Raw genomic sequence first — 12,554 nt, 5'->3', positions numbered from 1 at the left:
TGCTAAATAATTAATTTTAAGCCAAAATTTGACTATTTAACTACTATTAATTCACAATTATTTAGCAGTTATCAATAAATTGGAATAATTATAAATAGAGAAAAATTATTAACATTACATGAAGGAGTAGCTCTAGTAGGCTAAGTTCCAAACATTCTCATCTTCTGAATTTCCTTCTACAATACTATTGGATTTTATCATCTTTTCTGTCTTTAATTAATTAATTTAAATTCATGTTTAATTCTTTTTCTTTTGTTTGATTTAATTTTTCAGAAATTTAATTTATTGTTTTCTACTACCTTTTTCAAATATTTTTCTTAATTAAATATTCATCTACCTAAGTACAAACAAAGTCCATATTGATACGATACTCGGGCTTCTGTTTTAACTTTACTTCTTGGGACGCATTGGTGCACTTGACAATCCATCAACAATGGAGCACATAACTACAAGTGATGAGAGGTTCAAATCCTTGGAATCCACTATGTCAAACATTGTCACTCTTATGTCTCAAAGAACTCTTGACACACTTCCTTCCCAAACTGAAGTTAATCCTCAGAATGAGGAGATAAATGTTGTTAGCACCAAGAGTGGAAAGTCTGTGGTAGAATCGAAGAAGAAAGAGAAGGTCACTCGAACACTAGAAAAAGGCTCTCACTAAGAAGAGTCATGAGAGAGAAAAAAAAGTAGGTGAGAATGAGGTATTGACACCTCCTAAGATAAGTGTTCTTTTTCCTAGAAGAGTAAAAGATGAATAAGAGGATAAACATTTTTCTAAGTTTGTTGAAATGTTTAAGAAATTTCATGTTAACATTCCTTTTGCTGAGGCAATTGCTAAAATGCCAAAGTATGCTAAGTTTTTAAAGGAGATTATTTCAAATAAAAAGAAATTGTAAGACTTTGCAATAGTTCTAAAGAAACAACCTCCTAAGCTTAAAGACCTTGGGAGTTTTTCAGTCCCTTGTTCCATTGGCAACTTGTTCTTTGATAGAGCATTGTCTGACTTAGGTGCTAGCATTAATTTGATGTCTTACTCTATTTATAAGAAGTTGGGGTTGCAAGAACCTCAACCTAGTAACATTTTTATTCAGCTTGCAGACAGGACTTTCACCTACTCATGAGGGATAGTGGAAGACTTACTGGTCAAGGTCAGCAAATTCAATTTTCCTATAGACTTTAGGATTCCGGATATAGAGGAGGATGAAGACATACCAATTATTTTGGGATGATTCTTCCTCAACACAAGAGGAACATTGATTGATCTCAGGGAAGGGAAATTGACTTGGCGGCTAGGTGATAAGGAGGAAGAATTTAATGTGTTTGGTACTACAAAGAGCTTCATCTCTCTCCACTTTCCTACAATTTTGTGCAAGTCACTAACAAGATGAAAGTCATTATGGCTAAGCCTCACCCAAGTGTAGGGAAGAAAAACCCTTCCAAGAATAAGGTCATTCCAAAAGATCCTGGATGGAGTAGGAAAAAGGGAGATGACATCATCACTCAAGCTCTTGGGTATGGAGTGGATGATTATACTAGAGTATTAGTGAAAAAAACCATGTTCAAGGTTGATCGATTTTTTCCCTTTTTCATCCGTGAGGCTTATGATGTTAAACAAGCGCTATTTGGGAGGCAACCCATGACTTGTATCCATATATTTATGTTTTTCACATAATTTCCTTTCATTTGTTAAGTCAAATTGTCTCTCAATTCGAGGACCATGGTCATTTGACCATGACCCATGCATTTATCGTCAGAATCGAGTATGGTCGTGGTAAAATGACTATGGCCCAAGTAGTTAGCATTAGTGTTAAGCACGGTCGTGGTAAAAAAAATTATGTTTCATTTTTTCCATTATCTTTATGCATTGGGACATTGCATTTGAGTCGTTGTAGTATAATGGGTGTTCATGATATCACTTCACCCACAACTTGATGTTATTGTAGCACTCATGTTGATGACTTTCATGTGATTTTTTGTTCTTGACTACACATTGACTTTCTATTAATTTTGAGGAATTCATTTTTTGTAGAACCCCTCTAATATATACATATATATATATATATATATATATATATATATATATATATATATATATATATATAATAAATCTTGTGTTGGAACTCACTGCTTCACTATAAGATTTTTCCACAGACGCATAACATTAACAGAGAAACTCATGCTTGAGAAGTTCCTTGAGCCTAATCCACTTACATTAGCTTTTGAGCCTAATCTCATTGTGTGTGATGTATTCCACTTGAGTTGTTATGCATTTGGTTTATCTTGAGATACATATCCTTGAGTAAATTTCATGTGTGTATTGAGTTGATTGAGGCAATTTGTAGGCTTGTTTCCTAAACCTATATTATTTGCTTAAATGATCCCCTAGTTGTACTCTTTGAGCTGAATTGATATTTCCTTTATTACCTGTTGGATCGAGTGGCCTCAGAATAATTAAGAAGGGGGGGTTGAATTAATTATTCCTAAACCTTTACCAATTAAAAAATTACTCTTCTAAGGCTTTTACTAAATTGTTAAGAGAATGAGGAGTAGAAGAGAAACTTAACAGAAAGTAAAAGTAGAAATTAAATGCACAGCGGAAAGTAAAAGAGTAGGGAAGAAGGAGACAAACACACAAGAGTTTTTATACTGGTTCGGCAACAACTCGTGCCTACATCCAGTCTCCAAGCAACCTGCGGTCCTTGAGATTTCTTTCAACCTTGTAAAAATCCTTTTACAAGCAAAGATCCACAAGGGATGTACCCTTCCTTGTTCTCTTTGAACCTAGTGGATGTACCCTCCACTAGAACTGATCCATAAGAGATGTACCCTCTCTTGTTCTCAGTCAAACCCAAGTATATGTACCCTCTACTTGTACCACAAAGGATGTACCCTCCAATGTGTTAAGACAAAGATCTCAGGCTGTTAAACCTTTGATACTTTGTGAATGGGGATACAAAAGAATTCTCAGACGGTTAGTCCTTTGAATACTTTTGTATTAGGGAATGGGAAGAATCAAAAAAATTCTCAGATTGTGTCGTTTTGAATTCTTTGACAAGGGAGAAGGGAGACACAAAAGAATTCAGGCGGTTAGTCCTTCGTTCTTTTGGAAAAGGGAGAAGAAAGACAAAAAGAATTCAGGCGGTTAGTCCTTGGCGAATTCTTTTTGGCAAAGGGAGAAGAGAATGAAAAGATGAATAGTACAAGTTTTCAAGGTTTGGAAAACCAGAAAACTTCAGAAAGCTTTTGGTACAAAGAAGAAGAAGAAGTTCAAAGAGATTCAAGGCTTGTAAAGGATTCTAATGAAATGATTGGAAAAGTATTCAAGATTGAAAGAATGAATTAAAATGCAAAACAAAGTCTTGCTTTTATAGACTCTTCATGTCTGGTCAAGAAGACCATTTAGAAGAGTTATAACTTTTAGAAAAACTTAAAACCAATTTGAAAAAGTCAAAAACCTTTTGAAGAGTTACATCTTCTGATTTATCAGAAACAGTCACTGGTAATCGATTACCAAATTAGTGTAATCAATTACACAAAGCTTTTAAGTGAAAGGATGTGACTCTTCACATTTGAATTTGAATTTCAACGTTCAAGGGCACTGGTAATCGATTACCAAAACATTGTAATCGATTACAGTTTTTTGAAAATAATTGGAACATTGTAAATTCAGTTTGAAAACTTTTTCAAACTCATTTTGCTACTAGTAATCGATTACAACAATCTGGTAATCGATTACCAAAGAGTAAAAACTCTTTGGTAAAGGATTTTGTCAAAAATTCATGTGCTATTTAAAGTTTTGAAAAAAACTTTTTAATACTTATCTTGATTGAGTCTTCTCTTTATTCTTGAATCTTGATCTTGATTCTTGAGATCTTGAACCTTGAATCTTGATTCTTGACTCTAGACTTTCTTCTTGAGTCCTTGAATTCTTCTTGATTCTTATCTTGAACTCTTGACTTGTTTTTGATTCACTTGAGTTGTTCTTTGATTGATCTTTGAGCTTTTTGTCATCACCTTTTGTTATCATCATTGTTATCATCAAAACACTTTTGAATCACCTTTGATTCACCATGAAGCTTTGCTTCTACATTACCTAATTGTGTTAAAAGGTTAATGCTTGCTACTTGGTGACTTGAAAAATAGGAGGACATCATTGAATATTGGTTTAAGTAGAGCAATCATTTCTCCTATGATGTTTCTCCTTTTGTAATAAGTAAATAAAAACTTACAAAGAAAAATAAGGCAATCAAAAAGGCCTTAAAAAATATACTAAAAAGTTTTGTTGAATAATGAGAAGGAGAAGCATGGTCTCCAAAAGAATAAATTTTGGATGTGTAAGTGCAAAAAATAACAATTGTCCCCCTTAGGTAGTGTCACTGAGTACAGGTTGTTTCTTAAAGTCTTTCTTTATCTTGTTGCTTTTAGTAACCACCTTTCACTGCACCCTAACCCCATTATGCCTCAAGAATTTTACTTAGGTTGAGTTGATTGATAAATAAACTGAATGCATGCTTCTTGAGCTATAATATGAATGGTTTATCTCTTTTCCTAAAATAGAGAGTGGTGAGATGATTGATCTATTGCTCTTTGTGGAACTAAACACGTTGGCTACCACTTGAAAACCTAATGGAATTATGTGAGATTTATCTTGTGAATGTGATTGTTTGTTCTTGTCAACTCTCCGTTTCTATCTCAGGTTAATGGCACATCAATTCCAATTTGAAATTATAATGATATAGATTTTGATATCATTAACATAGCTATTTCATATATAGTTTTAACTTATACACAAAAAGTGGTATCTCAAGCATTTAAAGACAGATTATATTTGGTTTAATTTACAAAAAAACTAAGTTAGTTGCTTTGATTCAACCTTCCAATGTCAGGCACCAAAAACTTCAAGCAACATAGCCAAACCACTCAACAAGGGAAATGTTTATATCACAAGAACAAGCCCTCCTTCAGTCTATGAAGCATACTTCGAGCAATTTGAAAAAGGATTTCAAACTTTTTCTAAAATCACGCTCGGAGTAACTAAGGTTGCGTGGTATTATGGTACTTACTTTCATTGGTAAAGATAAAACTCAAAAAAATTGTAATCTTGAAGAGGTAATTAGTATGGTACTCAACGACAAGGTCCAAGAGGTAAGCAATAAGATTTGATGATTAGCCAAGAATGCACTAACACTTCAAAATAGTAGTTGTTTATGTATCCAAGAAAAGAACTTCATTACACTTTAATTATAGTTATTTTAAATTTCCTGTTATTTTTATATCATACATATTAGCACTCAGCAATAACTAGATAAATTATAACATTTTATTATATTTAAAATGATTTATGTTCATTTTTAAAACTTGATTCCTCAATTTGGTTTAAGACTAGAATTTAATGTTAAATTTTATAATAATTTACATGTTTTATTATAATTAAGTCGTATTTTATATTTTATTAATTTATCATATTTTCATATTGTGTTAAATTGGATAATATTGTCCTGGGTAGAAAAAAAAACTTAAATATGTTTTTTATACCAATATATACATTTTTAGTTTATTATCTAAATTTTTTTATTTTATTACATGATATTTTTAAACTTTTATTTTAACACTTATTAGTCTCAATATATTACTTAATGATGTGATAAACTAATAGAATACTGCATGATATGTTAAGCGATAATGTGACAGACTAACAAAGTATCACAACTTCATTTAACGAATTTAGGCTATCATATGTATTAAAAGAAAAAGTTTAAAAATGTTAGATAGAAGAAAAAAAAGTTAATAAACTAAAATAGGAGTATATTATAGGTATGAAAAGCATATTTAAGAAGGAAAAAAAAAATATTGTTCCTGTGGTATATATTTGTCTTTGCAAAAATAGTAATATAAGAGACTCTAGTTATTTGACTTTCGAATAAAGATTCTTTATGATTTGTACTTTTGTGGGGTCTGATTGAAGAGGCAAGATTGGACTTCTTTAATCTACGTAGATATCGTCATAGTGCTGAAGAAGTTAGACAAGTGGTTGAAGCAGAAGGATCTTTTTACAATTGAAACATTGAAGACTATCAAAATAGGTTGGGATGCAAACCTTCAAGAGGATGTTGATGATTTTATACTTAATAGTAAAATGAGAGGAGAGTTAATAACTAAGACCATTAGAGCTGTTTTTGAACCTCTCTTGTCAGCTGAGTTTGGTGAAGGTATCATAGATGAATTATTCTTAAGATATGCAAAATTGGTTGCCCAACTCATTGAGGTGGAGACATTGGAGCATACTAATGTGGTAGTGCCCATGACCAAACATTCTTGAAGATATTTATGGATGAGTTGGTTATTTTGAATTCTTACCTTTCGGTTATTTATATCAAGTTCACTTTTCTTACGTGGAGAAGAAAGTTTCATCCTGTTTGTCATTTTTTTATGTGGTATGGTAAGGTTATTTTGGATTCTTACCTGTTGTGCTCTATGGTATTTATTTTGACTTCAACAGTGAATTAGACTTAATAAAGGTCAAATAATGTTTAATAGTTTTATTTAATTCATGTATTGATCATATAGTTTGTCTTTATTTATTCTTTTAACTTGACTTTATAAAATTACTGCATTCAAGTTTGAGTACCCCTTATACTCTACTTTTTAATAAAATTTTACTTATAAAAAGTATTCTTAAAAATGGTCATATGCAAGATATATATATATATACATCAAGGAAATTGTTAATATGAATTAGAAGGGACAAACTCAATAGACATACATAAGTCGACAAAACATGTACATATTAAACTAGTAGATGACTTTAGTTTGATTACCTTCAAAATATAAATCAATTTCATAATTTGTACACAGAAAAGATACTTATAAAGATATCTGAAGGATCTTACTGAATGTCAATGATCTTAAGATGATTAAAAAAAGAAGACAAAGTTGTATGAAGAAAAGTACCTTTGAAAAATTTTGAATCGCATGGTTGTTATTGCATTTCACTTATTTACTTAAAAAATATCTCTTAGAAATATTAAATTTTTAGATGAAATTGAAGAGAGTAAAATATCAAATATATAAACATGACTATGTTTGATAAAAAAAAATTTATCAAAATAAGTTTATTTGATATACAAACTTATTTTAGTAGCTTATTGTCAATAACCTACTTGAAGTAGCTTATTTTGATAAGTTACTTGAAGTAACTTATCAAAAATAAACTAACTTATATAAACTACTAATTTTTTTTCTTCTCAATTTTATCCTTACTAATTATTTGAAATTTTATTTTATCTTTTTATTCAATTTAAAAACCCTTTCGTTATCTTAAAAAAAAAAAAAAAATCTGTATCTAATTTTTCGTACTAATGCAAGTGAAAAACATATGCATCCAAGTTCTTGTTGTACAAATAAAAAAATGAATGTTCAAATAAAGTTATAAAGAAAAAAAACTTTTATTTTTTATTTTAAAATAATATTATTAATAGAGTATTTAAATGTTAAAAAATAATTTTAAACAATATATTCTAATAAAGTTTATTTAATTTAGTTTTATCATTTTTTTATAAAATAAAATTAAAAAATTATTATCCTACTTTTCAAGATGATAAGTTATTAGAGATAAAATTCAAATATTAAAAATATTAAATATCTGTTTAGTCATCTGATGTTTATCGATTAACTTATCGACTAGTCATTCCAAACACTTTAATTTAGATAAATCAATTAACTTATAAGCTTTATCCTAGCTTCTAAGTTTTTAGTTTCTAACTTATAGTTTATAAGCTTTTAGCTTTTCAGCTTATAACTTATAAGTTTTCCACCAACTTATCAACTAATTTTGAACATAATCTAAGACAAATTATATTCAAGTATTTAACATGACAGTAACGATACCCAAAATAATTTTATACATGTCCTCCAAACTATGAGCATTAAATCATTTTTCCTTCCCTCTATAGAACCCAAAAAAATAAAATTAGAATAGCAAATCATACACAAATCAAAAACTAGATTTTAAACTGCAAGTTACACAAACATCCACGATGGCTATTGCATAGGTAAGGTGCCGGGCAGACCTACAAAACAAAAAAGTACAACATAATAAGGACATGTTTGGTTTAGCATTTGGCACGTGTCAAAGGTTGAGGTTATAATAAGGACATGTTTCGTTTCGTTTAGTTTAGTTAGAATAGAAGTTTTTTTTTTGGGTTTTATATTCTTATTCTACAAATAATTGCTACATTTTTTTTTCACTTTTAACACTTATTTTGATCTAACTCTTTCGTTCTTCATTTCATATGCAAATCACAAGAAATTTTTATGGTCAATTTATGAAAAGAGAAAACATTTTCTCAAATTAGACAGACCCTAAGAAACTTAATTCACTTCACATCATTCAAAACCCCAATGGCGGTTCACTACAACTATCTCAGATTCTCAGTTTGTGCCCAAACTATATAGTTTTAAATAAAAAATTATAACATCTATAAATAAAATTCATCAGAAAATGTCATGGCCTTCTTTTGTGAAAGCCTGGTATGCTATGAATGTGTAGTATCACAACAATGCAATGGTCAACAACCACATCGGTATCAGATAATACCATTCATAACATGACTCAAACAGCAGCACATGAATTACCAAAGCAAATTCAGAAGGACCTATCAAGAGCTTTTATTGGTATGCTCCTCTTTCGATTTAGAAGTGTCACCAGCACACATATGAAACCATGTCTATTAGGAAAAAAAATGCCCTCTGAAACAATGATCTGGGGTAGTTAACAGTTAACACAGTTTGTTGTACCTCCATCAATATCCAAAAATTATCCACCTAAGGAATCACTGTATTTTACTTTATAGCTTCTTATTAGGACTCAAGATATCCCATTTTCAAATTGTAGAATCATTATTTGCTCTTTTCATTTTTCTTGCAATCTGAGGATTCATAGAAAGAAGATATCATTATCTATACTCTTGCTTTGCTACTTCACAGTTGACAGACCTTATGACAGCACATATTTGTCAGGACAAGGTAAGGTGTCTTGATTTATTTCTGTCAAGTCATATGCATATTTAAGTCACAAAGATACTACATTGTAATTCAATATAGTCATTATGGTTGTATTATCCATTCAAATGGAATCTCAAATCGAGTGCATAATTCCAAACTATAGACACAAGTTCTATTCTTAATCTAGAATTTCTTCCCTAATCCCAATACTAACCAATCTCTTATGTTGCTCCACCTTAGTGTCTGAAGAAGACTAGCTCTATTAATGTATACTGCTACAAATATTTAATCAAGTAAACAGTAAATATGTTTAGAGACATTTTGGGTGATTTTTATTTTTGAGCATTTATATGTGTTGCATAAAGTGAGGGCGAGCCCTGGTGCAGCGGTAAAGTTGTGCCTTGGTGACTTGTTGGTCATGGGTTCGAATCCGGAAACAGCCTCTTTGCATATGCAAGGGTAAGGCTGCGTACAACATCCCTCCCCCATACCTTCGCATAGCGAAGAGCCTCCGGACAATGGGGTACGAAGTTTTTATATGTGTTGCATAAAGTATTTAATTTATATATCAAAACTTCAATATGGTGACAATCCTAATCTGCTATCTTACTATAGTAGTTTTGGGGTTGGCCACCCCATGCCACTATTTCGGATAGATATTTATGAATCAAAGTATGGCAGAACAAAATAAAACCATTAAGAAAATAGAGTGTCTTAAAAGCACCACAATATTTACTGTATAATTATTGTAATTAGTGTAAACTATTATGATATAGTATTTATTAGTTACTACGATTTAAGTCTAATTATTGAAAACTTAGAGGGTGTTTGGTTTGCCTGTTTTCTGTTTCCATTTTCACTGAAAACAAAATGGTGATAAAAATGTATTTGGTTGGATTTTTTAAAATATTTTCAGTAAAAATGAAAACAAAAAACAACCAGAAAATGAAAACAATAAAATTTCGTTTTCAGTGTTTTCAGTTGAAAACAGGAACCTCATTTTGGGTAAAATGAAAATGAGATGGCAATGAATATAATTTTAAGCAAATTTAAAAATACAAAAAAGACAAGAAGTCAATATATCATAAATTTTCAGTGTTTTTATTTCCTAAAAACAGAAAACAAGAAATCAAACCAAACATATTTTCAGAATTCTAATCTTTTAAAAATGAAAACAATTTTCAAAAAATGAAAACAGGAAATGAAAACAGAAAATGAAAATGCAAATCAAACACACCCTTAGTAATTAGCCTAGTAATTCATCTACTGGATTAGACTAGGTCAGAAATGAATTCTAATACTTATAAAAGCAAGCTCAAAATACATAATGATCTAAGCAGGAAAGAACAAACCAAGAACTTTATGTGTTCAAGCTTCAAGTTTTTCATTAAAATAACCAATGAGATGGAAAAAAAAGAGTATGTCACTAGGACAGCCATGAGAAAATGGGAAAAACTTACCTTCCATAATTTTAAGCACAAAACCAAATTACGCTTGCTTATGAATCCTCCTTCAATTCATCCGAATCAGAGTCACTTGCATTATAACCTAATAAGGAAGCATCAAAACAAGTATAGTCACACTAAATTACAGAGGAAAATAAAATGAAGCTGCTGGCAATAACAAGTGAGGGTTTACCTGGGTGCTTATCACCTACTTTCCAAACTGAAGACCTAGCCTTTGATGCTTTGGTAACCCAAACTCTTCCCTTAATTGCCAACAGATAAGGTCAGTCTCAGAAACCAAAAGTCAACAAAAATTTAACAGATAAGGTCAGTCTCAGAAACCAAAAGTCAACAAAAATTTAAGTACATCCACAGAATCTGCAATCCACAACAACTTCGTAAACTATGATAAAAAAATTAGACCTTGCTCTTTATATTCAACTAATGGCCCATAGGATTTCTACATTTCATACTACAAACTTTTTAGTTTTTACATGCACCTCTATTATTTGTTTATGTTAAACAATGAATGTCATAGCACAAATCAATGAGTTTTCATATATTACAAAAACACAATTAAAATAACCACCCCAAAAAAAATAAATTAAATTGTTACTCCAATCCATTATAGATCTTTTTGTATGTCATTCTAGACATGAATAAGCAGGCATCTATCCATGCAATTACAATTTACTATCAGCATTTGGGTACAGATCCTCCCATATACTGATCTACAAGTATTAGAACCAAACAAAAGGGCTTTTTTTTAAGTAGCACTCAACTTCCTGTTCTTTTCTCGAGCAAATTCAACATTGAAAGAGGAAAGAAAAAGAAAGATAGAGGGTTAGCAACACACTCTCTGTCACACTTGTTCTAACGCAGTCACTATTATCAGTTAAAATTTATAGGAAACTTACAAAAATTATGAATGAAGCCCATTAAACAAGGGATGACGAAACCTACAAAATTTGTTACTTCAACAAATTTCAGTCACTAATAAGTTAATAACAAAGTATGTTAAAAAGAATGTATATTAGAGTGTGTTGGCAGTGTTGCATTTCTCAAAAAACAACAATTATGCAGAGATGAATTGTTCAAAACACTCATCAACTCTAGAACAACAAAACCTAACAATAAGTCCCAACAAGCTCTAATCCAGTGAAACCAAGGAAAGTTCATTAAAGAAGACTGAAAACAAGGGTCATCAAAAAGAAGAATAACCAACTAACAAACCCACCTTCTGAGCATCTCTAGGAACCCCATAGCCACTGTTGTACATCTGACCCACCAACACTTGCATGTTTATGTCCCCTGCCTTGGCCTCTTTCAGTGCATCTCTGAACCACCGTTTCACACAATCTGCCACCACCTCTGATAGTGCCACGCGTCCACTCCTCTCTCCCCCAACGGAACTCTCCATAACCCCCTTTCAACCACTTTCAGCTTCAACGTAGGTTCAGTGTTCAAGTTTTTTTTTTCTCCACCCGTTTTTGTGAGAGCCTAAAAAATTGGATTTTCTGGCTTCAGAATTCAAAAGGGTGAGTCTTTCCTCGTATATTGTAGAAGAAAATTCATGGGTGTTTTTCAGATTGAATCAGAATATCAAAACTAAGACGGAATTGCAATATGGGGTTTCGAAGTGCTTACCTTTTTATTTTGGGGTGGTTTTGAGTCTTTGCGATGCTATTCGAAGATCAGTTTTTGGTTTCAATGCTGAGGATTTAAAACGAAAAATTTAAATATTCAGAAAGAAACGAAGAAACAGGAAAAGAGGCTGAGAAATTGAAAATTTGAATGAAAAAAAATAAACTAAAGAGGTTTACAGAGAGAGGAAGAGAAGGACTATTTGTCGAGCAACAACGTTTTCATTTGTCCCTGTGGGCCTCTATGTTTTTACGACGCCGTTTTGGACGATAATTGGTCAACTCTTATTTATTTAAATTTATTTATTTACATGTTTATTCAATGTAGGTCCTCTTGGCTGAGTGAAAGTAGGCCGGCCGGCTTGGTCCTTGGGAGGCCTATTGTTCAACTTGTTTAAGACTTAGTTTGGTGCAATTCATTTAACAAAAAGATTAAGTTTAACTTTTTTAATAAGTTTATTTA

General features: G+C 31.3%; 1 protein-coding gene and 1 pseudogene across 7 annotated transcripts; one reads left to right on the top strand and one right to left on the bottom strand.

Moving 5' to 3' along the window:
• Positions 1-433: 433 nt before the first annotated feature.
• LOC114404853 lies at positions 434-6,319 on the top strand (annotated as a pseudogene).
• Positions 6,320-7,818: 1,499 nt separating this feature from the next.
• On the bottom strand, positions 7,819-12,327 carry LOC114406019. Of its 7 annotated transcripts, none has more exons than XM_028368555.1 (6): positions 12,272-12,327; positions 12,096-12,161; positions 11,686-11,965; positions 10,642-10,711; positions 10,464-10,551; positions 7,819-8,069 (listed from the first exon to the last, which is right to left on the bottom strand). In XM_028368555.1, the coding sequence occupies exons 3-5, from the start codon at positions 11,866-11,868 to the stop codon at positions 10,502-10,504; spliced, it is 303 nt and encodes a 100-aa protein (XP_028224356.1). In that variant the 5' UTR covers positions 11,869-11,965; positions 12,096-12,161; positions 12,272-12,327; the 3' UTR covers positions 7,819-8,069; positions 10,464-10,501. The 7 variants fall into 7 exon arrangements, with proteins under 7 accessions (XP_028224356.1, XP_028224361.1, XP_028224358.1 ...); XM_028368560.1 differs by having other exon boundaries at positions 11,686-11,948; positions 12,272-12,317; XM_028368557.1 differs by having other exon boundaries at positions 11,686-11,969; positions 12,272-12,316.
• Positions 12,328-12,554: the final 227 nt, after the last annotated feature.

This window comes from Glycine soja, chromosome 3 (genome assembly GCF_004193775.1).
Source record: "Glycine soja cultivar W05 chromosome 3, ASM419377v2, whole genome shotgun sequence".
Classification (NCBI taxonomy): Eukaryota; Viridiplantae; Streptophyta; class Magnoliopsida; order Fabales; family Fabaceae; genus Glycine; species Glycine soja.
Note: the sequence above shows the minus strand (reverse complement) of the source record. Positions and strands in the feature narration are given on the sequence as shown.

Bases quoted from the DNA above. Each gene is read 5' to 3' on its own strand.
- LOC114406019 (XM_028368555.1), bottom strand. From the start codon at position 11,868: ATGGAGAGTTCCGTTGGGGGAGAGAGGAGTGGACGCGTGGCACTATCA. The intron at 10,712-11,685 runs GTGGGTTTGTTA...TTGGCAATTAAG, and splicing joins TTCCTAGAGATGCTCAGAAG to GGAAGAGTTTGGGTTACCAA. The intron at 10,552-10,641 runs GTAAACCCTCAC...CTTCCTTATTAG, and splicing joins AGTAGGTGATAAGCACCCAG to GTTATAATGCAAGTGACTCT.